At 62.1% G+C, this 24447-nt stretch overlaps 1 protein-coding gene across 2 annotated transcripts in view; it reads right to left on the bottom strand.

Moving 5' to 3' along the window:
• CELSR1 (cadherin EGF LAG seven-pass G-type receptor 1) overlaps positions 1-23383 on the bottom strand; it is an 81601-nt gene extending 58218 nt beyond the window's left edge. For both annotated transcript variants that reach the window (XM_058673609.1, XM_058673610.1), the window contains exon 1: positions 19659-23383. In XM_058673609.1, the coding sequence (XP_058529592.1) occupies positions 19659-23139 (3481 nt within the window). In that variant the 5' untranslated portion in view covers positions 23140-23383. The remainder of the gene's footprint in view (positions 1-19658) is intronic.
• Between the last annotated feature and the right edge of the window lie 1064 nt (positions 23384-24447).

Here is a 24447-nt window from a genome sequence, read left to right as displayed (position 1 = left end):
TGTCCTCCCCAGGCCAGGTTCCCCACTAGAAGATGGTAGGGGAGGTTTCAAGTGACCCATGCTTTGGGTTTCTCCTCCCATGGAGCCCCTTGTGGGGTGGGCATGGGAGTCTTCATGCCCTCTTCCTTACTGGTGTCATAGACCTTGGGAGGGGACCAGAGCCAGGCTCCCAGAACCCACCCTGAGCCTGTCCAATGCCCACCAAGAGGCTGTCCAGTACATGGCGCCTGTCCAGCACCCACCCTGAGCGTGCCCAGAGCCCCACACTTAATGGTGCTGACACCAGTTTTGGGGAGCACACCCTGGCCAGCCCCTTAGCCAGTCTCAGCCAGTCAGCCAGGGCAGAGACCCAGAGCCCCCCAGCAGGTGCAGCCGCCTTTCCTGCACCCCTGCTGGCTCACTGCACGCTCCTGCCCTCATGTAAGCACCAATGGAACATTCCATGGGAAGCAGACCGACCACACCTACCACTGGGTTGTTTTTTAGGTTTTGTTTTCAAAGATATATATATAGAGAGAACTCTCACCCACTGTTGGCTCCTCAAACCCCCACATCAGCTGGCTCGGGCTGCTGTTAAAGCCAGGAGTCAGGAACTCATGGGGGGGCATGGGGCACGTGGGAGGCATGGGACACACTGGAGGACATGGGGCACCCTGGAGGACATGGTGCACCCGGGAGGGCATAGGGCACATAGAGCACAGGAGGGTATGGGGCACATAGAAGGGCAATGGGCACATGGGAGGCATGGGTCACACAGGAGGGCGTGAATCACACCACAGCTACAGAGACAAGAAAGGGACAGGTGTGCCCAGACAGAGACTGGCCTGGCCAGGGACAAGAGGGACAGACGGGGAGTGACTGACTCAGGGCATCATGGTGTGGCGTGTCTCCAAACAATGGGTGCGTTCTGAAAGAGGCCAACCACATGACCCCATGCACTGCTGGACAGTGCTGGAAGCTGGTCAGGTGCACCTCGTGTGACCTTCAGCTCAGGACTGGATCTTGAGGAGGACTGGCCTTGTGTGTGAGCCGCTCCTCGGGGAGGAAGCTGCTCCCAGGCACACCTAACCTTCCCTGCTGGGAAAGGTTAAGGGGTCTGGTATGGACAAGGTAGAGTCACCAAGGTACCTTTCAACCCTGGAGACATCAGGCTTGCCTCCACGAGGCCATGGCACAGCTCGGGCACAGACCGAGGGTCAGCTAAGGGCCCCTTCCCCACCGGCCTCAACAGCACCCACTGGCACCCACCAGGGACTCCGCCTGCCCTGCTTTCCCAACTCAATAAGCAAGGAGAAATTTGTTTGCTGAGCAGAGATCCCCTGTTCCTTTTTTAGGAGTGCTATGGGTGGGGTGCTGAAGTAGGGGCTCCCTGGGGGGTCAGGAGGCCAGCAGTACCCGTGGAAGGGGCTCTGGACTTGCCCATACTCAGCTCCAGGGGCACTAAGCAGGGTCCTGGGCTCTCAGTGGCCTCCGTGCCCAGGCTGTCACAGCAAAGACGTCCCCAGGCCTTCTCAGATGCTCTTGTGAATGACACATTCTGAATCCTTCCTCAGCTTGAAGGCTTCAGTGAGAAGCCCGAGGCCCTAGACTGGCACCTGGGATCCCTGCCCCTTGGCAACCCACCTAGGGCCTACCTCTGCCAGCTAAGTCCCAAGACTGACGCTGGCAGTGCCACAGGGAGCCTGTCCAACTTCCCCCTTCCCCACCCAAGCTACAAATGCAACCCCCACCCCCACTCTCGGATGATGGCAAGGCTCCCAGGCCAAAATGAAGGACGCACAGATGGCTGAGAACAAGTGTGGGCCTCGTTCAGCCCCTACGCCACCGCCTTCCAGTGTGACCGTGGCAGCCCCAAGCACCTGCCACAGATGCCCCAGACATGGCAGCCAAAGTGGATGGTGATCGTGAGGGTGTTTGCTTGCACTGATTTATTTGAGAGGCAGAAAGATAGAGCAAGGCCGCATGTACTGACTGTCCAGCAGGTGCGAGGAGCCGGGGGCAGCCTGCCACCACCCCGTGCCCCAGGTGGGAGCCAATTAACTTCACATTCACACCCAAGCGCCTCTGCAGCCCCTGCCCGCTCACTGCCATGACCCCCATGGCCCTCCCGGGGGACACTGCGGGGGTCAGTGACCAGGGGCTGGGGGAGGCCGGCTGCTGGCCCTCCAGCGCCCAGCCCAGGCAGCTGGGCGTGCTGCCCAAGGCTCCTTCCCACCAACCTGTGAGGAAGGGACATCCCATCTCGCTCTCAAGAGATTAAACATTGGCCAGAACATCGCTTACGCCTACTGAGAACAGAAAGCAGGGTTTTCTCCTGGTTAAAGATTTGCTGAGCAAATCCCAGCCCGCATCCAGGAGCCCAAGTGGGTGGGCATAGCAAGGCGGCAGGAAGCTTCCAGAGCCTCCCTGCGAGCCCACGGTGCCAGAGCCCACGTGCATTTTAGCTCCTTTCTCCCACTCTCCCAGCAGCCATCCCCTCCTGTCCACATCCAGATGGTGGCCTTGCTGCCCACATCTGGACCAAAGACTGTGTCCCGGACTGGGCACTGCCGGGCAGCAGGCCTGGTCTCCCCGGCCCTTACAGGCCGACCCACACCTCATGCCGGTGTGGCAGGTGGCTTCTGTCAGCTTGCCAGGCAAGATCCGGGCCACAGACATGCCACCATTGAGAAGTCACCAGCACAGCTGGGCAGCCACAGCATCCCCTCATATACCGCCCACACCCAACCATGTCCACACGGCCGAGGAGCCAGGCCAGCCACACCGATGGGCGCCTGACACTGTCCATGTCCACCCGCAGACACCAGGGCACCAGCGGCCACCTCCCCCTACAGGACTATTTTCCACTTGGGAACCAGTTTGGGTGACACTCCTGCTTGGGACCTGGCACCCACTCTTTGCCCTCTGACACGTCAGGTCCTGATGTGGTCCCTCCTCCGCTGGCCAGCTCTGCCCTGTCCATCCTACCACCTGACTCCTAAGGCTGCAGAGTGCCAACTGTTTACGTCTGAACTGTGCGTGAGCAGGGCCTCCCCTCACGTCCTCCAGTCAACACTATGCCTGCACCCTCAACCACACTCACACACCCACACCTACACCCTTAACAACACTCACACACCCACACCTACACCCTTAACAACACTCACACACCCACACCTACACCCTTAACAACACTCACACACCCACACCTACACCCTTAACAACACTCACACACCCACACCTACACCCTTAACAACACTCACACACCCACACCTACACCCTTAACAACACTCACACACCCACACCTACACCCTTAACACTCACACACCCACACCTACACCCTTAACAACACTCACACACCCACACCTACACCCTTAACACTCACACACCCACACCTACACCCTTAACAACACTCACACACCCACACCTACACCCTTAACACTCACACACCCACACCTACACCCTTAACAACACTCACACGCCCACACCTACACCCTTGACACTCACACACCCACACCTACACCCTTAACACTCACACACCCACACCTACACCCTTGACAACACACACACACACACACACACACACACACACACTCACACACGTCCAAGCTCTAACACAGAACATTTACTCCAAATCCTTTCAGCCCATTAGCCTGGGTCTGACCAGATGGAAGAGATTAATCTAACACCAAATATCCTGTTATTAAGTGATTAAAAGAAAACCTAAAAGTTACAAATTGGGTTTCCCTCTTAGGGCACCCCCAAGGGCCATGAGCAGGGCACCCCAGTCCACTCCCTAATTACCACGGCTGACGACGGGTACAACATAGTCATAATTAAAAAGCACTAGGTAGAATGTGTTTGCAAAGATCCTAATCTGGAACCCAAACTCAGGAACTCTAATTACAAATGTCGTCACTCATTAATTCAAGCATCTGCAGCTGCTGTGTGCCAGGCCGTGGCATGAGGGTACTAAGGGAGAGAAGCCACAGTCACGCCCTCTGGGTGTCCGTGGTCAGGCTGAAGCTGGGGCCCCGGCAGCCAGGGTGTTGGGGGAAGGGGCGTGTGTGTGTGGTGTGTGTACATGAATGGGTGTGAGCCCAGTGAAATGGCTCAGTTCAGATGCCTGGCATCAAGCTGGACTTGGCACAGGCCTGGGAGAAGCTGGGGTTGCCCTGTGGGCCTGGCTAGGGCAGACAGAGGAACAGAGCCCCTCCAGTCCCCAAGGGATGTTCCCAGGTGAGGTGTCTGGGGTTCCTGGGCAACGAGGCAGGCGGGCCGAGGCAGCAGAGTCAGACTCGCCAGCTGGGGTCCCCAAAGGCACCCACACCCCACAGCCCGCCGGGGCGGTGCTGCTGCAAACAGCACCTGCTGGACCCCAGGAGTTCTCGTGTGACCTTGTGTTCTTCCACAGCCAGCGTGTGCCCAGCGCGGGGAGTGCCAAGGTGCTTCCTTGACTCTGCTTGGAATCCTGAACCAACAAACAGCCACTGACCCCGTGTTCTGAGTATCACGGCCACAAATGCAAGCATCTGGGGCCACAACCCCTGCCTGTGGCACGGTGCCCTCCACCAAGTCCTCAACCCCTGCCCATGTCACTGTGCCCTCCACCAAGTGGGCTTTCCCACTCTGCTAGGAGACACTGAAGCCAGCCCCGGGGCCCTATGCACCAAGACCTCTGCCAGGTGTCCCCTGGACTGCAGGGGGCAGCTGCCTCAGGGACCCCAGGAACCCCAGTCCAACCCTGACCGTGAGACAGGTCAGTGTCTGTATGGGGTGGGGACTGCTCCCCCATGCAACACATTGTGCTCCCGGAAGCACTGCCCAGCTTGGGGGTGAGGGAGCTGACCTCACTCTGGGGTTCTTTAGGGATACACCTGCCAAGCTCACAGCCCAGTGTGGTACGGACACCAAGTGACCACTGGCTGATGTCCACTCTGCAAAAAGCTGCACCCTGAGTGCCCATCCACGGCCCTGGCCATCTGGGAAGTGAACCAGCAGATGGAAGCTCTGTCTCCCTGTCCCTCCTTCTCTGTATACACCTCTGCCTTTCAAATAAAAACAAATAAACCTTCTTTAAAAATTAGAGAATTTTGGAGATCTACCAGAAAGGGAAGCTAAGGAGATGTGTTCTGGGATAGACGAGGCCGTTAGGGCAGTGAGCATTCTGGAAGCAGCAGGAGGATGCTGACTGGGGAGAGGACATGCGCACGTTGTCCCCACCGAGCTGACGCCACACCGGCCCGCCCTCCTGTGCACCTGTCGCGCAGGGGCCACACGCGGGGCCCCATCCCTCCGCCCTCCCCCCCGCTTCATTCCTCACAAGCTTTGGCCCTAGCCGCCCACGACATCCCACTTTCTCCCTTCAGGGCTACCCAGGTGAGCCTCGGCCAGTTTGACTTAAAAAGGAATTACAGAATCTACCTGACTGATGTTTTTAAAATGTCCCCTAAAAATCCTGAGGGATGAATGTGCAGAGGGCCTCGAACAGTGAGCCTAGTAATCCGGGGACACTGCAAAGCCGTGTAGGTGATCTCTCTACAACGTGAGCTTCTTTTATTATTATCTAGAAACTTTCACTGGGGCCGATGCTGTGGTATAGAGTGTGAAGCTGCTGCCTGCAGTGCCACCTTCCCACAAGAGCACCCATTCAAGACCCAGCAGCTCCATTTTGGATCCAGCTCCCTGCTAACAGCCCGGGAAAAAGCAGCAAGTCCAGGTCCCTGGGCCCCTGCCCCATGTGGGAGACCTGAAAGAAGGCCCAGGCTCCTGGCTTCAGCCTGGCCCAGCTCCAGCTGTTGCGGGCATCTGGGGAGTGAACCAGTGGATGGAAGATCTGTGTGTGTGTGTCTCAACTTCTTTGTAACTCTTTCAAACACATATTTTGTAGTTTCATTTATTTACTCATTTAAACAATAGCCTGTCAGAGAAAGAAAGAGACAGACACAACGGCTGGAGCTGGGCCAGAGGGCAGCCAGGAGCCAGGGGCTCCGTCCAGGTCCCCACGTGGGAGCAGGGTCCAGGGACTTGGGCCCCCCTCCCCTGCCTCCCAGATGAACTAGCAGGAAGCCTGATCTGAGGTCGGTGTGGGTCCCAACCTCAGGCACTCACTCAATAAGGTAGGAGTTTGTTTTTGTTTCTTATCTTTTTACAGTTTTCATTTTTACATGAAAGGTGCAGACACACAAGCAGAGATGGGGGCTCTCGCTCCCCACAGGCCCACATCAGCTGGGCACAGGCTGGGTCAGGGTCAGGCATCCGAGCGCTCAGGCAGTCACCCTTCTCCAAGGAGCTGGGTGGGAGGTGGCGGCACCAGGCACCCTGACACGGGAGGGTCACAAGCAGTGACCTGACCACGGAGCCCAACGCCCACCCCTTGGTGACACTGTACTCCTTCCTGCCCACTCCTCTCTAGGGTTACCCCTGGTCTCTACTCTCACCTGTTGGTACAGACAGTGCAGCTCACCGCCACTTACTGCTGGGCTGACCCCTCATCTCAGCCAAGAGCCCAGCAACAGGCCTTGAACCCTGGTTACTTAGATCATTACCTTGTATTTGTTCTGGGCTCTCTACAGATGACATGATCTAACAGCCTTGTCCCACACCCCTGTGGGAGGCCAGTGTCACAGGCTGTAGTTTCACCCACAACACTGCCGCTGCAGCAAACTTAAATACACCTTACCCTGGTCCCAGCATCCTCTGCTCTCACAAGGCAGCAGCCTGCCAGTGCTGCCGAGCCTGACTCCTTTCTGGAGCCTTCTAACCTGCAGGCTTGGAATCGCCCTACCACCTGCTCAGACACCCCATCCTTGCCCACAGCCCCAGGCTAGCCCAGCCCCTCCTGGCGCCCTGGACACGCTCCCAGCAGGGAGCCCGGGTCTCCCCCTCCCCCGTGGAGAGGCTGCGGATGACGGCGCCTGCTGACAGCCCCTCCCCCAGGCTTGGGATCACATTTACAGAGGTGGTGGTAACCACGGAAACGGGGCGGCTGGTTGATGGGTAACCACGGGGAGAATGACGAGGCCTCTGTGCTTATTCAGATGACAGGGCGGCTGAATGGGAGCCCAGCACAAAGCCCGCTGGCAAATGAGGGGCTCCAACAGGGCGAAAATGACACCCATAGCCTAAAAGAACAGAGGCTGTGCCCGCCCCCACCTGCACTTTACAATCGCTGGTACAATTTACAACAAGCAAGCCCCGGGACAGGCTCTGCCAGCAGCTGGAGGCCTCGCAGCCTGGAGGCCCAAGGCCAGCCACAGCCCCGCGCCAGCGTACCCACACTCCTCGCCTCACCCACATGGGCAGAGCTGGCCTGTGTGTGCTCACGTGGGTGGAGTCGGTCCACCGTTCCTTAGACCCCACATCCCCCATTCAGGGGTGAGCGAGCACCCCACAGCAGACTGCCTGGATTCCTGTCCCCCCACTGGGCTTCTGATGTTTCCTGTAAGATCCCGGGGACCCAGCAGGTAATGGCCTCTGCACTGAGCCCTGGCATACACCCCGGGGACCCAGGGGGTTCTGGGCTTCTGCCCCAGCCGTTGCTGACATGGGGCGGGGGGGGGAGATCTCTGTCTCCCTTCTTTTCAAACAGACAAAAAATAAACTTTAAAAATAATATCACCCTCTTTGATATCCGAACATCTCAGGTGAGAACCATGCGGCTTCCTTAAGTTGAGGAGAAAGAAAAAAAATATCCACATGTCTCAAGGAGGCCTGGGTAGCTGCTGGGCCGAGCAGGGACCCCGACCTTCCTGGGGGGCAGCGCGTTCACACCAATTCCAGGGACCCTGCCATCCGCACAGCTGGGCGCACCCCGGACACGCTCCACGGCTACCCACCCTTCCCAGCTGGGCCACTCCCCATGCCTTGTTACCTGGGGACACCCCAGAATTTGAGAGGAAAATCACAATTACCAGGCAGGTGACAGCTGCACCCCACAGTCACAGCCCAGGGTGCGCCTGCCTCTCTAGGGCTTACCCACCCACCCGCAAGGACTGAATGATGAGCGCCAACGTTGGGGACAAGATGCCCTCCAGAAGCTGGCAGGAAGCTGAACAGCACGGAGCTCTGCGTGAGCAAGAAAGCAGGAGTGTTCTGCACACTGCTGGTGCCTGCCCTGAGGTCACCACCCAAGACCACCAGCACACCAACCACCGCCAGGCTGGGTGCCTGTGAACAGCACCCAGCAGGGCCTAGCAGCAGCTGAGGTGGTGACGTGAGGTCAGGGAGAGGACGGGGTGGGGGAGGGACGCCAGGGAAAGTGCTCTGGACTGTCATCCACCCCCACCTCCACCCCGTGTCCTCTCGGCCCTCCAGGAGCTCCGAGCACCTGGGCCTCTCCGTCCACTAAGCACCTGGCTCAACTGCCCAACTCCTGCCTCCCTCTTCGCTCTCAGGGGAGGCTGAGTGTCCACCCCGGCCCCCATTCCCCTGAAGGACACCATGACAGAGGCGTCTCTGGGCCCTGAGGAGGGCTGCCTCGGGCAGCAGGAGATGGGGCTGAGGGGGTGGCTGCCAGGCCCTTGGGGGGTCCAGAGGAGCAAGGCAGTGCCCAGGGGCAGGGACTTGGCCTGGGATAGGGCCTACAGTGGGACACCATTCCTGCCTCGACTCCTCCCAGAATCGTGCTTTGGGTGTCACAGGTGACAGAGTTGGCAGATCCGTCCCCTGAGGCAGGGTCACCTGCCTGTCCTTGAGGTCATGGGGGTGGGGGCGCAGTGAGGGGCACAGGTCCCCTTCCAGGGAGGGTGGGAACGGATGCACAGGAATTTCTGTGTCCAGCTGGCTGGGCAGCCCACAGGCACCCTCAGGGATGGCAGGGGCACCCAGGACACCGAGTCCCGGCTCCTGCGAGGCCACCACCATCACACTCCCCTACAGATGAGGAAACGGGGCTGGGGGGCAGGGGGCAACAGCAGCCGAGCCATAGTTGGGGCGGGGTAAGGGGAGCCAACCTCTGTGTCAGCCTGTCAAGGTGAGGGTGAAAATGATGCTTGGAGCCAACAGCAGACAGGGCTGCTCTGCAGGTGCTCCAGGGCCAGGGGCACTGACCACTGATGGGGACGCTCCCCACACCCCCCCCGTCCAGGCACCCCCCTACAGGCCATCAACGTAAGCTGGACACACGAGCCGTCCTCCACGCCCACTGTCCCCAGACAAAGGGGTGGCTCTTCAGGATAAGGCCTGGAGAGGAACTGGCCTGCCCCGGCCTGTCACCATGACAACTGCGGCCTGCAAGCCACCACATGGGCATCTGGCCAATGCATGGCCGGGAGCAAAGCGGGGGAGAAATCACCACTTCAGACGCGGGACAGCTCGGGGCACCGGCTGGGGGATTTCCTCCTTTCTCCTCGTGGACCGGAGGGAGAGTGTTTGTCTCTGCAAACAAACCCAGAGGCAACTCCCAGTGCCTGTGAGGAAGCCCCCCAGTGCCAGCGAGACACGGGGCACATCTCCCCTTTAGTGCACACTCTGACCCCATGCTGGCTTCCCTGGCACCCTAATAACCAGTGACGACAGTGTCTCACTCAGGCCAGGCACCCGCATCTGGGAACTCCATGAACGGCCAGCACCTAAGAGGCTCAGGCAATGGCACCAAAGACCACAGCAGCAGGCTCCCCTGCCCATGGGGCCAAGGGTATCATGGGGTACCCTGGGGTGTGCTGAGGACAGAGAGCAAGGGCCGCAGCGGCAGCCATGGGGGGCATCGCCTGTCCAGGCTCCATAGCTGTGGCTCTTTCCTGTTTCGCCAGGAGCACTGAACATGCTACTGTCCCCAGGAGGGACAGCCAGTTCTGGGGTCCCCAGCACCCCGCTGGCCCCAGGAGGGACAGGACTCTCAATCCTGGAGTCCCCAGCATCCCACTGTCCCTAGCAGGGGCAGCCAGTCCTGAGGTCCCTGGCACCCCACTGGTCCCAGGAGGGGCACTCAGTGCCGGGATCCCCAGCACCCCACTGTCCACAGAACGGGCAGTCATTCAGTCAGTATGGCTGCCCTGTGCCTTGTCCTCCTCCCCACAGTCCCCAGGAATTCTTCCATCCACTGGTTCACTCCCCAAGCAGCCGCAACAGCTGGAGCTGAGCTGATCCAAAGCCAGGAGCCTGGAGCTTCTTCTGGGTCTCCCATGCGGGTACAGGGTCCCAAAGCTTTGGGCCGTCCTCAACTGCTTTCCCAGGCCACAAGCAGGGAGCTGGATGGGAAGTGGGGCTGCCGGGATTAAAACTGGCATCCATTTGGGATCCCGGCACGTGCAAGGCAAGGACATTTTAACCACTAGGCTACCACACTGGGCCCATGTGCAGGATTTTTTAAATTCTCCTGTGTGGGGGCCTGAGTTTTAGAGGATTCCCACATCGGCTGCCGCACACCTGACTACACCAAGAAGTCCGATCCGTCCCCTCTCCATAAACACCTTCGGAGCAAAGATGAATTCAGGGAGAATCTCCAGAGCTTCATGTCTAGAGGGGGTTACAGTTTAGCCTTATCACAGGTGTCCCCACACCTGTGCAGGTCAGGTGAGCCAGGTCCAGTCCGTCACTGGGGCCCCAGGGCTGGCGTTCACCTGCAGATGGCCCCCCGAGACCCTGGATACCCTACGACACAAAACAACCTGCAAATGTCCCCAGTGCAGCTGGCCACGACTGCCTGGCTCCCTGGCCAGCTCCCCAGGGCCCGGGGATCCTTCCCCACCAGGTGGGTAGGTGACCCTGGGGGTTGCTGAGAGCCCAGTGCCAGTGCCAGTGCAGCGGGCACAGTGGCTTAGACTGCCAGCAGGAGGCAAGGCCAGCGTCCACTGGCTGCCCCAGTGGCCCTGAAGCCCTCTGGTCTGTCCAGGCAAGGCCAGAAGCCCAGGCCCACCCTCTGCTTGGTTCCCTGGAAGCCCCAGGTCCTGTCCCGAGCAAGGGAGGTGGGGGCACAGAATGCAGCCTGAGGGCCCCCAACCTTGTTTGTGCCACGACCAAGTCCCTGCCTTCTAGCAGGGACAAACCAATAGCAGCCGCACACAGCCCCTTCGTAGATCCCGCAGCCCCTTCGTAGACCCCGTATACCCTGCTCCCCACGTCCGAGACAGGCAGAAAGTTCTGGAAACAGGACCAGGCTGCAGCAAGGCACATGGCTGGGCCCTGCAGCCACAGACTCTGTGCCGTGAGGACCCCAGGGCTGCAAGGCTGTGAGGCTGCGTCATCCCAGGGCTGGGCAGCCCAACACAAGTTGCTGCAGGAAAAGCCGAGGGCGCCCGCCCCCGCCGCTCCGGGAAGCCTGCCCATACCTGCATCCGCATGGCCCTGGAGCCTGGTGGGCATGTAGGACCCCTCCAAACTCCACGCCTCCGACGCCAGTGGCTCTGGCCCAGCCCAGCCCCTTAGGGCCTGCCAGCTTCGGCCTGGGCTGAGGGGGCCGCCAGACCACCGAGAGACCCTCGGGGCAGGTGCAGGGCCAAGCCCCGGGGTCACACTCAGGGGACACGGGGATGGGCAACAGGAACCGTTTCACCCGGCGATGACAGGCAGGTGTGGCCCTGCGGGTCGGCATCAGCCGTCCTCCTGCTGCCCACATCCGGTGGTCACCCATCCCACTGCTCATGGGATGGCGGTCAGGCCTGTGTCATGGCTGACAGAGCCACGAGACGTCACTCTGGTTTTTTCAAGCAAGGTCCAAAAGAGAAAGAAAGCTCTCAGAGCCTGAGCTCATCCACTTCCGCCAGGGTAGACACGCAGAGACTCGGAGAAGATTCCAGAGTCCTGGCACCTGCACAAAGCCACCTTCCCGCCCCAACCCAGCTTCCAATTCCCTGGCTGCAGAGACGGGTGCGGCCCCCACAGGGAGGAGCCCCGTGTTCCCCGCATCCCACATCCCCCGGCCCAAGGTTCACCCCAGAACGCCAGAGAAATCCCAGGACACACTCACACGTGTTCCAGCGACAAAGCCAAGCAGCTCCCTGCTGGGATCACCCTGGCCTGGCCTGCCTGGAAGTTTCACAGCACACTTCCCACGGAGGCACACTTCCCACGGAGCGCAGAGCAGTGTGGGGAGGGAGGCGACCGGGCCCCAAGGGCCTATCCCAGCTCCTCAGCCCCACCTGCCCCACACATCTGCCCCGTGAGGGGCTATGGTCACCTCCTAGACCTCCTGTCTCATGCACACACAGATGCACAGGCAAACACATGAGTGCACGCGCACACACACACACACAAGGGTGGGGATAAAAGAAATGCAAGCACATTGCACTCACCCCACTAGACTTCCTGTCACACACTGACCTGGGGCAGCCAGCGCCAGATGCATAGGAAATCTCTCAGAACAATAAACCTTCATATTTTCCACCCTGCCTTTGAAGATGGGGCAGAATTTTCAGTGGTGCACTAAAATTTTCCATGCTTAGGCAAGAGGGCTGGTCAGCGCAGGCTGCTTCCACAGCCATGTCACTGGTGCCCGGGCATCCCCAGCACAGTGGCGGCCATCTTCCCACGGTGCACCTGCCGTGCCACGCCCTGCACCCTGGCACCAGGGTGGGCAGCTAGAGCTATCCCAGAGGCTCAGTCACCAGGCACATGTGCCCCTCTTCCCAGACTCCTCAGCCACACTGGCAGACATGGAGCCAACCTGTGTTCCCATGGGTCAAGCAGGGACAGCACTAACAGTGAACAGCAGCCAAGGCCCAGGACTCAGGAACCCCCGTGCTGGCACGAAAGGGCAGCCATCACACTGGCCGTCATGTCCTCCCCCTGGGGTAGGGGAATGAGGGGGGCACTGAAGCCTCAACCGGTCTCCCTGGATGGAGTTGGGAGGGTCTTGGGACCTCAACCCTAAAACTCAAGTTCCCAGATTGGAAGCGCCGGACCCTCACAGACGTCTGCGCTGCTCGGTCCCTTCTTCCTCACGGGGGCTTTGAGACTAGCAATGCGCTAGTCTCCAAGGCTCTGACTGTAATTAAACAGCCAGAGAGGTTTCACCAAACACACAATTTACGTGTCAGGACCCTTCCCAGCGCTGTGCACGGCATCAGGTCCCCAGCCCTGGGAGCCAGCTCAGCCTCCAACACCCTGGTGACAGACGCGCCACGGGGGAGGTGTCTGCCCACTGCTCTCCCAGCACCTGCGCCCCAGGGCCTCGCCTGCTGCTGACACTCACAGCAGAGGCCTCGGTGCTGACCTCGTCTGTCACACCATCCCCACCCAACACCAACTCCCTCGCCTCCCCAGCCCTGAACCCCGGTCCTGCTCTGTTCCCACCGCAGGCATCATGGAGACGGCTCGCACGCTGCTTGTCTTTTTACGAGCAGGACACACTGCTGGGCATGAGGCTTGGGCAGGCGGTGCCAGGTGTCAAGTGCCAAGACTGCCTCGGTCAGGCCGACAGGCATCACCGTGCCAACTGGCCCTACTGTTAGCCGCCTGTCCCAGATGGGCGCACTTGGCACTGCCCTGCCCCTTGCCAGCGCAGGCTGCTTCCCGACGGACTTGAATGTCCAACAGCAACAGCAACAGAGCCTCACGGTTTCCCCTTTGAGTCCCCCTGAAGGTGACACTGGATGTCTGGGCAGGCCTGGAGGAGAATGTCTGTTCCAGCTCCTTTTTTAAAAATTATTTTTACTTGAAAAAGTTGAAGGGAGAAGGAAACAGAGACAGATCACCCACTGCTCATTCACTCCCCAAACAGCCACAATGGCTGGAACTGAGCCAGTCCAAAGCCAGGAACGTTGTCCGGGTCTCCCACATGGGTTCGAGGGCCCTTGGGCTACTGACCCCTGTTCTCCCAGGCCATTAGCAGGGAGCTGGATCAGAGTGGAACAGCTGGGACTCAAATCAGTGCGCATGTAGGCTGTGGCATCGCAGGCTACCGCTCACCCAGCTGTGCCACCAGGGTGGCCCTTCCTCAGCCCATTTTCCAGTCAGGCTGTTTGCCTTCCTGTGGTTGAGTACCCAGAGCCGTGGGTAAGTCCCCCAGGGTCCAAGGGCTGTCACGGGCATAGCAGGGACCTTGGCCCAGCCTGTGAGCTCAGGGCTGGCACGAGCATCCCTCCTGCGAGCCACCGAGCACTCTGCAGTGCCCACAGGGGCCTTGGCACTGAGGGGCCTGGTGCACAGCCCAGGAGGCATGAGGACTCAGCGTGTTGAGTTCTGGAAAATACCACCCTGCTCACGGGGCCCAGGAGCCCAGCAACACCCTTGAGGTGTCCTTGTTCCTCCCCCAGCCCCCCTGTGCAGGCTGCAGACACTCAGACCCCTGGATGCCCCCCCAGCTTGCTCCAGACGCCACCCACAAAGATTCACTAAGCACCTGCTCTGTGCCACACCCTGGGCCACCCAGGAAAGCCCACTGACCCCAGCTGTCCCCTCTGGCCCTCCTAGCCCCGGGCCAGCTCTCTCCAGCACTTTCTTCCCTAACACCCCCAAGGCAGCTGGAAGTGCAGGGTAGGGGTGGGGTGCTGACCCAGCCATGCCGCCTGGGCCAGGCTCAGGGGCCCAGAGGAGCACCCCCGGGAACTGTGCACAAACCTTGTAAGACGATTTCTCCCAAAGCTGTGCACATCCAACCTCATGCCAGATGCACACACCTGTCCCCACGCTGTGCCCCAGCGATAACATCTACTTCTGCTGAAATCTGAGTGCTACCCGAGGCCTGGCACCAGGTCCTGCACCCCACCCGGGCACCCTGCCCGCCCCATCCCGCCCAGCTCCTGAAGGGTTCCTGCCATCTGGCTTCAAGATGGGCGTTGACGGCTCAACTCCACCAGCAATTCCAGGGGAGCTGGGGAGCCTGCCCGGACCAAGGACACAGGTCACCAGCTCCCGCCGAGCGGCACAGGCATTCTCCAAGACCTCACCTGTCTGCTGCTCTACCTTCAATTTTAAAAAGAGCCTCTGGCCACCCCCGCTAGAAGGTGGAGCTAGACGGCCTGGCACCACCAGGCAGGCACCCTGCCCGTGGCCCCTCCCAGGCCCCCTTCCCCTGGGCCTCCACCTCTCCACGCCCACACCCCCTGCCTAACAACTCTGTACACAGAACCTGACCATGGCGAAGTTCCCCCAGACACCAGTTCCAAGGGACCAGCAGCTTGGGCGGAGGGCTCACAGAGCTGCGTTAACTCACACCCCCTCAGCTTGATCCTGGAGCCCCAGAGCCTCCTACCCCGTGGCCACCCCTCCTGTCCAACACGCCCAGTGACCGCGAACCCCTCCCCGCACGCCAGCCCTCACAACAGCACACCTGCCATTGGCTAACCCAAGTCACACCTCAGCTTCCCGCATTCTACCTGGACCCCCAAGACCTCTGCAGGTAGGGTCTTCCCATGGGATCTTTCCTGCTACAATCCTTCAACACCTGTCAGGCCGCTGGGACCTCAGCTTCTTGGCGGTGGGGGTGCCCACACACTCCAAGCCACACTGACAACCCTGGGACGTCACGGGCCATTTCTTTCCAATGTCTTGCTGACCGCCCACCGCTATGACCCCACTGGCGGCTCCCACCCTGACCTGCACATCCCACCATCATCATGACCATTTCCAAGCATGGCCTTGGCCACACAGGGTCCAAAAGTGGCCAGGGCCACTCCCCACTGCAAGGAACTCCGGCTTAGCAGATGCACCCCCCTCCCCTCTGCAGGGCCAGCTCTTCCTGGAAAGTTCAGGCTGAGAGAAAACAGTTGGGGGGCTGCCTGGCCTGGGCTCAGATCCAGCTCACCAGGCACCCGAGGGGACTGCCCCTGGCCCGCTCGTCTCCCAGATGGAAGTGGCCAGGGGGCATCTACAACCCAAGGTGACCACAAGCAACATGCTCAGACAGACAGTGCCTGTGCAGAGTGTGTGCAGCCACCGACACCGCTAACCTGGAAACCCTCCCCTGAGCACTCCCGTGCTGCTGTCAATGAACTGCCCAGCTGCAGCTGGGCCATGAGCCTGGTGCCCACCCCAGCCCTCCCTGGCACAGCCTCCTAAACCTGGTAGAGCTGGCCCTAGCCAGACCTAGGGACAGCACAAAAAGATACACTGACACGGGCACTCAGGAAAACCTCCCCTGCCCTCTCCGTCTCTCCAGACCCCCTGCAGGACGCCAGGGGCCAGGCCGGCCCTTCTTCAGGGCCTGGCACACAGTAGGTGCTTCATAAAAGGACACTGGCTCCCGCGCCAGCAAGGGGCCACTTCTTGCGTGAGCAGGGCCCTGACACAGTGAACAAGCTGCCGAAAGCAGCTGAGTCTTCTGGGACGTCGTGTGTCACTGCAGAATCCGGGCCAACCCCGCTATGACGTCAGACCCGCTGCTCCCTCTCCACAGAGAAAACACAAACCCCGCGTCCTGATGCCACCTGCTGCCTCCGCAGCCCCTCCTTCCTCTCCAGCCTTCCCCTGCGAAGTCACCGTCAGGGCCCCAGGTCTCAGCCAGCCACTTCCACATCCAGACCTTCCCCAAGCCCGCGGCACTCCCCAGCTCCCAAGCCCCCGGCACTCCCCAGCCCCCAAGCACCGGCGAGGTTACCCAATCTTGTTATTTCAGAGCCCCAGATTCTCTGGCATGTAGGAGTGAGTCATCAAGAAACATTCTCACGCTCCTTCCCCCATCCTCACCTTCCCCTCCCCCCCCCCCCCCCCCCCGCCACAGAAGGGCAGGGACGTCACCTGTGCACGCCTGGCTGAGAGCTGGAACCCACAGGCACACTGGTGTTCACGGTTGGGTTCAAAGCGCCACGCTGGAGCTGTGGTGCAGCAGGCCAAACTGCCACCTGTGATGTCGGCACCCCGTATGCACGCCGGTTCCACTCCCAGCTGCTCCATTTCTGACCCAGCTCCCTGCTAATGTGCCTTGGAAAGCAACACAGAATGACCCAGGTGCTTGGAGCCCTGCACCACAAGGGAGACCTGCATAAAGTTCCCGGCCTTGGCTGTGTAGTTGTTGCAGCCATCTGGGGGATGAGCCAGGGAATGAAAGATCTCCCTCTCTATGATGCTACTTTTCAAATAAATGAATCTTGAAAGAAAGCCAGCCAGCCAATGATGCTGAAAGGACACCTCTAGAAAGATGTTTGATTCTACAAGCGTCACAGCATCGCTCAAGTAGCTTCTTGAATCGCACTGCACTCAAACTTCCGAAGCATTGAGGCTGCCTGGCCCCATCCGGTGCATCTACGGGCAGACTGACCGGGCTGCAACCTGGGCCAGCTCCACGCAGCTGCCCTGCCTGCCCGGCCCCCAGGCCCAGCCCCCAGGGACTCAGCCCTGGCCAGCGGGCAGGCGGGTGCGTCTGCCACAGGCTCCCAGCCCTGCTTGGAAAGGCTCCCGTGAAAACTAATTGCCTGCTGGGCTTCGGACAGTGCAACAAGGCATCAAAGACTTTAGGGCACGGCCATAAATCCCATAACCACAGCACAGAACACAGGATCTGAGAGCTCTCAGCATTGTTCCTAAACAAAACCCCAGAGGCAGCTCTGGGGCAACCTTTATGCACAGGGAGCTGCGAACAGCCCGTCTCCCGGCCGTCTCCCGGCCTGCAGCACCTGCCGCTCTGCCAGGGCTTTCCCCACGGCCCACGGCCTGCTTGTCAGCAGGGAGCGGATCTGCCACTGGATGAGTCAGTTTAGCAGGAAATTCCCCCAAAATATCTTCCCCGGGAAGAGACACACCATGTAGGGGGTGGGCTTGCTTCGTCGCCACCCTAGTTTGACCCTCCAGCGGGCCTGCCCTCACTCTACACTGTTGAACCTTAGGGTTCTCTTCATCTGCTAGACAGCCTCAAGGCAGCACAGTGGCACAGCATGTTAATCTTCCACTGTAGCACTGGCATTCCACATGGGCCCCAGTTCAGCTACTCCACTTCCGATCCAGCTCCTTACTACTGGGAAAGCAACAGAGGATGGCCCAGGACTAGGGTCTCTGTACACACACAGGCGACCCGGAGGAAGCTCCTGGCTCCCAGCTTTGGACCAGCCCAGCTCTGGCAACTTCAGTCATTTGAGGAATAAACCCAAGGATGGAAGATTCTCTCTGCTTCTCCTTTTCTCTGACTCTAAAGTAATACAAATACATCTTAAAAAAAGCCTCGCCAGAAGAAATGACAGGATGACAAGGTACAGGTAAGAGCCTAGAAAAATGCTTGACTGTCAGAACCCCTGGTTGGTAATCACCCCTCCAGGGCCTCTGCCCTGGGCCCCCGCCTCACTCAGGTGCAGGGGGGGCATGGCTGGTGGTGTGCAGCTCTGGCCAGGCCAGAGCCCTCAGGAGACAAGCTCACTACCCAGAAATCCAACGCCCCCCCCCATACACTTGGCTGTGGCCCTGACTTGGGGTCAAGGCACAGGCTGCACACACGTGCACCCTGCAGGGACCACCACGTCCCGCAAAACACACCCTGGCCCTGGTCGACGCGAAACCCAGCCATCTCTGTATCATCTGTACCAGGCCACATTCCCCACTCGGCTTTCTCTAGCACCGGGAAAGAAAAACCGAACCCTGGCAGGCCCTGCCACACTCCACAACCTGGCGAGCGACGTGCCTGGAGGGACCAAGTCCATGGTCTCCACCCACAGAGCGATCCTAGCAGCTGGGACTGGACCCTGCTGGGTAGCCCCAGGCCCAGCAGCAAATTAACTCATGGCTTGGCAGTACTGTAACCCCACTAGCTTGGGAAACTCCTGGAGAGCCCTGACTCTGGGAGCCCGGCTGCCCAGCCCTCCTGCGGGGAGCCCCTGCCCCGTCAGCAGACCACATCTGCCCACCCACAGGTGGATTCTCTCTCACAGCCACCACCCAGGTCCCACACTTTCCCCTGCCTCTCTGCCAAACCCTCTTCTGTCCTCGGAGGCTCGCAGAGGCCCCAGCTGCACAGGCCAGCCCTGGCAGGCAGGCTGGGCAGCGCGGCAGCCCTGTTCTCTGTTGCCAAGCTCGGGGTGGCTGAGTGGGATCTGGCTCCTCACTCTTCACCTCTGGCCCCAGAGCAGGCACACAGAGTTCTCACACCAGCTGTACCTCTCCCCTGGGCAGGCCTTCACTCACACCTAAAGTTTAAGGCCAGGTCCAGAAGCAAAAGAGGAGCTCAAACAAGGCCACGCTACGCGAAAGCTCCCTCAAAGATCACTGTGGGTAAGGCCGGCTGTGGCCCGGATCAGGAGATGGGCCAGCGAGGCCTGGGGGCACCAGCTACGTTAGAGTGACTCAGCAACCCGTCTGGTAATTTCCAGGGGTCCCACCCGGGTTGCTAATCGGTCCATGGAGTGGGCAGTGGCCTTTGATCTTCAGAGACAGCCAGGCGAGCGCCTTGTTTGCTGCGTAAAGGACAGGGCCTGGGGGAACCAGTCCACCCAGACAAGCCCCAGTCGAGCTGAGCAGCAGAACCAGGACTCAGGGGCCTCTAGCTCAGCTGACAAAAGCACCCAGAAGCCCCGGTCTTGAACTTGAAGCGGCCCGGGCCTGCTCCCAGAAGAAGTGCTGACAGACGCAGCACCCGGCCTCTCCCACTGGCTTGGCTTGGGTGGGGAGCACACCCCCAGCATCCAACCGGAGGCAGCAAATCCCCAAAGAGTTGCCCGGGCCCTGCCCGAATGCGTCCGGGCACGCCAGGCCAGGCGGGCACTTGGCGGGTGCCTGCGGCGCTGCAGGCAGCCTGTGGGGAGCCACGCTCCCCTCTCCCCGCCACCCCCCTTCCCTCCACCAGCCTCCCTCCCCTCCCTCTCCCACCGGCCACTCACCGGACACAGACACCTCCATGAGTGCCTCCAGTGGCCGGTTGTTGTCCAGATCTCGGCTGAGTTGCAGCTCGCCCGTGGCAGAGTCCAGCAGGAGCAGGTGCAGCTCATTGCCCCGCACGAAGGTGTAGTTGAGGCTGTCGGAGAGGTCTGGGTCGTGGGCAGGGATGCGGCCGATCACGCCGCCGGGGAAGCTATTGGACTTATTGGTGATGTAGTTGTTGAAGAGGATCTGGAAGTCCCGCAGCACGGGCGGGTTGTCGTTCTGGTCCAGGAGGCGGATGCGCACGGTGGCCCGGCTCACCAGCGGGGCCGACGTGGCCTGTACCACCAGCACGTACTCCCGGCACACCTCGAAGTCCAGCTCAGCCAGGGCCCGCAGGTCCCCACTGAGCAGGTCGAGCTGGAAGACCTCAGGCACATTACCCTCCACTATCTGGTACATGATCTGGGCATTGGGGCCCTCGTCGGGGTCGTGGGCGTGGACCCTGGCCACCACCGACCCCACGGGGCTGTTCTCTTCCACCAGCAGCTCCAGCTCATCCCGCTCGAACACGGGCGGGTTGTCATTGATGTCCAGGACGGTCACCTGGACCTCCACCGAGGCGCTCAGTGGGGCCGGGCTGCCCCGGTCCACGGCCAGGGCCCACAGGGTGTACACAGCCACATTCTCTCGGTCCAACCGGCGCTGAGTACGGATCACGCCTGACGTGGGCTCAATGTAGAAGTCCCCGTCACCATCATCCCCACCCTGAAAGGTGTAGAGCAGCCGGCCATTGGGGCCCGAGTCCCGGTCAGTGGCAGAGACCTGCAGGACACTGGTGGACGGGGTGGCATCCTCAAAGACAGAGCCCTGGTAGAAGTCCCGCAGGAAGCGGGGGGCGTTGTCGTTGGCATCCAACACCTGGATCTCCAGCGAGGTGGTGTCGGACTTCTGGGGGATGCCGCTGTCCCTGGCCATGATGGCCAGCGTGTAGGCAGCCTGGTCCTCGTAGTCCAGCTCGGCGGTGGTATAGACGGTGCCCGTGTGCTGGTCGATGCGGAACTGGGGCACGGGGTCCTCCAGGGCATAGGTGATGCGCGCGTTCTCACCCGTGTCCTCATCCGTAGCGCTGATGGTGGCGATGGAGGTGCCCACAGGCTGGTCCTCACTGACGCTCACCGAGTAGTGCGAGCTCTGGAAGACGGGCCGGTGCGTGTTGGCATCTGTAACGTTGATGAAGACCTGCACCGTGTGCGAGCGCGTGCCATCGGACGCAGTCACGGAGAGCACGTACTGGCGTTCCTGCTTGTAGTCCAACGGCAGGGCCAGTGTGATGAGGCCGCCCCCGCTCTGGCTGCTGAGTGCGAAGCGGTTGCGGGTGTTGCCGCCTGTGAGCTGGTAGGTGATAACACTGTTGGCGTCACGATCACGGGCGCGCAGCGTCAGCACGCTGCTGCCCACAGCCGCGTCCTCGTTCAGACGCAGCTCGTACACGGGCTGCGTGAACACAGGGTCGTTGTCATTCACGTCCAGCACGGTAATGGACACGCTGGCCGAGGCACTCATGACGGGGGAGCCATGGTCTGCGGCTTCCACTGCGAAGCTGTAGTGCTCCACCTGCTCGCGGTCCAGCTCGGCGCACACTGTGATCCAGCCCGAGCTGTTGTGTACCTGAAAGGGGAACGAGCCAGGGCTGGCAGCAGCACCCCCGGCCCGGGCGGCCGTGTCCACCAGGCGGTAGCGCAGGCGTGCGTTCTCGCCGGCGTCGGCGTCCACGGCCTGGATGTGCAGCACCGAGTGGCCGAGCGGCACGCTCTCCAGCACGGCGGCCTGAAAGGGGCTGCTCACGAAGATGGGCGCGTTGTCATTCACGTCCAGCACCTGCACGGACACCAGTCCCGAGGAGTTGATGAGCGGCGGGCGGCCCCCGTCCTGCGCCTTGATGCGCAACGTGTACTCGCGGATGGCCTCGAAGTCCAGCGGGTTGATGACGTCCAGGCTGCCGCTCAGCGCGTGCAGGTAGAACTGGCCCTTGAGGTTGCCGCTGACGATGCTATAGTGCACCGCCGCGTTCTGGCCCTGGTCGCGGTCAGTGGCCTGTACGCGCAGCACGGCCGTGTTGACCGCCACGTCCTCGGGCACGCGCACCACGTAGCGTTTCTCACTGAACTGCGGGTAGTTGTCGTTCTCGTCCTCCACGGTGATGTGGACCGTGGCCGTGGCGCTGCGCGGGCCTGGGTTGCGGCCCTGGTCGTCCGCCTCCACCAGCAGCTGGTACTCCGCCGCCTCCTCGCGGTCCACCGCAGCGCACGTGCGCACCACTCCTGAGCGCGCGTCGATCTCGAACACGCCGCGCCCGCCCTGCAGCAGGCGGTAGCGCATGTCGGCGTTAGAGGGCGCGTCGCCATCTGTGGCACGGATGGTCAGCACCTCGGAGCCCACCTCGAGGTTCTCGCGCACGCGCTCGCGGTACTCTGCCTGCTCAAAGACAGGGCTGTGGTCGTTGGTGTCGCTGACCGTGACGGTGAGGTAGGTGGCAGCCGAGCGCCGCGGCGAGCCGTGGTCCACGGCGCTGACCTTGAGTACGTGTGTGTCCTGGGTCTCGCGGTCCAATGCGCGGGCCGTGCTCACAGCGCCCGTGGCCGCGTCGATGAGGAAGTAACCGCTGGAGCGCTCGTCGAACAGTGCCTCCATCTGGTAGCTTAGGCGCCCGGCCTCGCCCTCGTCGGGGTCGTGTGCGCGCAGCTCGATAACTGCCGTGCCTGCAGGCTCGTTCTCGGGCACCGACACCTGGTAGCTGGGCAGTGGGAACTGCGGGCTAGCACTGCCGCCCGCGCCCCGCCGCGCTCGTCGCACGCCCCCAGCCCTGGCCCGGGCCGGCGTCGGGCTAGGCGACGGGGCCGCCTCCGACGCCAGGTCCACTCGGGCGGCGCCAGCACACAGCAGGCGCCAGCGGACAGAGCCGCCGGGCAGCAGGCAGACGTGGTGGCGCAGGCAGAGGGACCTGGGGTGTGGCCGGCAACAGCAGTCCGGGACAGTGGCCGTGCCGCCACCTCCACCACTTCCAGGGACTGGGAAGCAGAGAGCCCCTCTGGGCCCGGGTGCTGAGAGCATGTCCCGAGCACGTAGCTCCATGCCCAGCGCTTGCCTGCCCCGAAGCCGCCAGGCACTATTTCCAGGGCCTCCGGCCGCCAGGCGGACCTGCAGCGGCAGCTGGCGCACCCCGAGGTGCACGCAGCCGCGGGACCCTGGGCCCGGCACCTGCCCGCTCTGATGCCGCACCAACCGCCCGTCGCGGCTCACGTCCAGCAGTTCCTGCGGCGCGTCAGGCGTGCGCGCACTGTCCGAGGCGTAGGTCCAGGCGGGTCCGAGGGCAAAGGCGCGAGCCCCGCCGGGCACGCGCAGCTCCCAGGCGGCCGCTTGCAGCCCCAGCGCCGGCAGGGCGGTGGCGGCGGCCAGCAGCAGCAGCAAGGGCAGCACGGGTGGCGGCGAGGGCGCCATGGCCCGGAGCCCGAGCCCGAGCCGGGCCCCCAAGTACAATCCATGCACCCGGCGCACCTCCGCATCCACTCGGCGCGACCGGGGGGCGGCACCCGCGCGCTGGGCACCAGGCCCTCGGGGCGGCCTGGGCCCCGCCTCCCCGGGGCCCCTGGTGGGGACACCGGGGACCGCGCGCCCGGCCTCCCGCGCAGCTTCCACTGCGAGAACACTTTGCGAAAGTTTGCGAAGTTGGTTTCAAGATGGCTCCTCCATCAACCTGCAGCGGCGGCTCCTGGCGGCTCCAGGTGGCTCCGGCGCGGGCTGGGCCAGCGGGCGTGGGAAGCCGAGGCGGGCGCACGGCGGGGCGGGGGCTGCGCTCCCGGAGCTGGCTACGCTGCTCCGCGCCCGGCGGACCCCGGTGGCCGGCTGCTGCCAGGGCGGTGCGACCGGCCCGCGCCCCCTCCGCCCGCGATCTCCCCGCCCCCGGCCCGGCCCCGCCCCGTCCCCGGCCCGGCCGCTTATTGTTCGGCCCCGGGGGGAGCCAGCCCGGAGGTGCGCGCCCGGTGGATCGCTATGGAGACGCGGGGGCGCGGCTGGGGCGGAGGCTGGGGGGCCGGGCCGGCTCCCGGGCGGCCTCCCCCTGGGGGGGTGGGGCGGGGCCTTGGGGCCGAGTCGGGAAAGGCGGGACTTGGGCCCCCCCACCCCCTGGCGGGAGCTACCGGCGGGACTTTGGCTGCGTGTTGGTCCAGTGCCCAGGCGCGTCCAAAGCCTCTCCTGCTGCCGGGCAGAATCGACCGGGGGAGACCGCCGCCCACGGGTGCACGCAAGGCGCGGCCTCCGGGGCGGGGGAGTCCCGGGTAGGGGCCACGGGGGTCGGTTACAGTTTAAGGGCCTGACGCACCGAGGCGCGCGCTTCCCTGCGCTTTGAGATTCAACAGGCGGCAGAGCGGACTCGGGTCCCGCTCAGACCAAAGCGCAACTTTTAAAATGAGAGGCACCTGGCGGGCGATGGGGGTTCAGAGCGGAGCGGCCGGGCCAGTCGCGGGCACGGCCCCAATCCGGAGCGCAAGCCCGGGACCGGCAGCCACCTGGCGCGGCGGGATCGAGGCTGGAACTGCGGCCACCCCTACCCCTCCCCAGGTCCCTGCGGAGCACCGCGGGAGAGACTGGGCGGGGCTAGGCAGGGTGCGGAGAAAGTAGGAACTTTCAGAAGCGTGAGACCTCCACTTCACCTCCTGAGACGCACCTCCTGGGCTGGGACGGGGCTCTCAGGCCTTGCCGCGCCGGGTTCCCGGGAGCGAGGGCAAAGAAGGCTCTTCCCGGCCTTGG

This window comes from Ochotona princeps, chromosome 15 (assembly GCF_030435755.1).
Source record: "Ochotona princeps isolate mOchPri1 chromosome 15, mOchPri1.hap1, whole genome shotgun sequence".
NCBI lineage: Eukaryota > Metazoa > Chordata > Mammalia > Lagomorpha > Ochotonidae > Ochotona > Ochotona princeps.
Note: the sequence above shows the minus strand (reverse complement) of the source record. Positions and strands in the feature narration are given on the sequence as shown.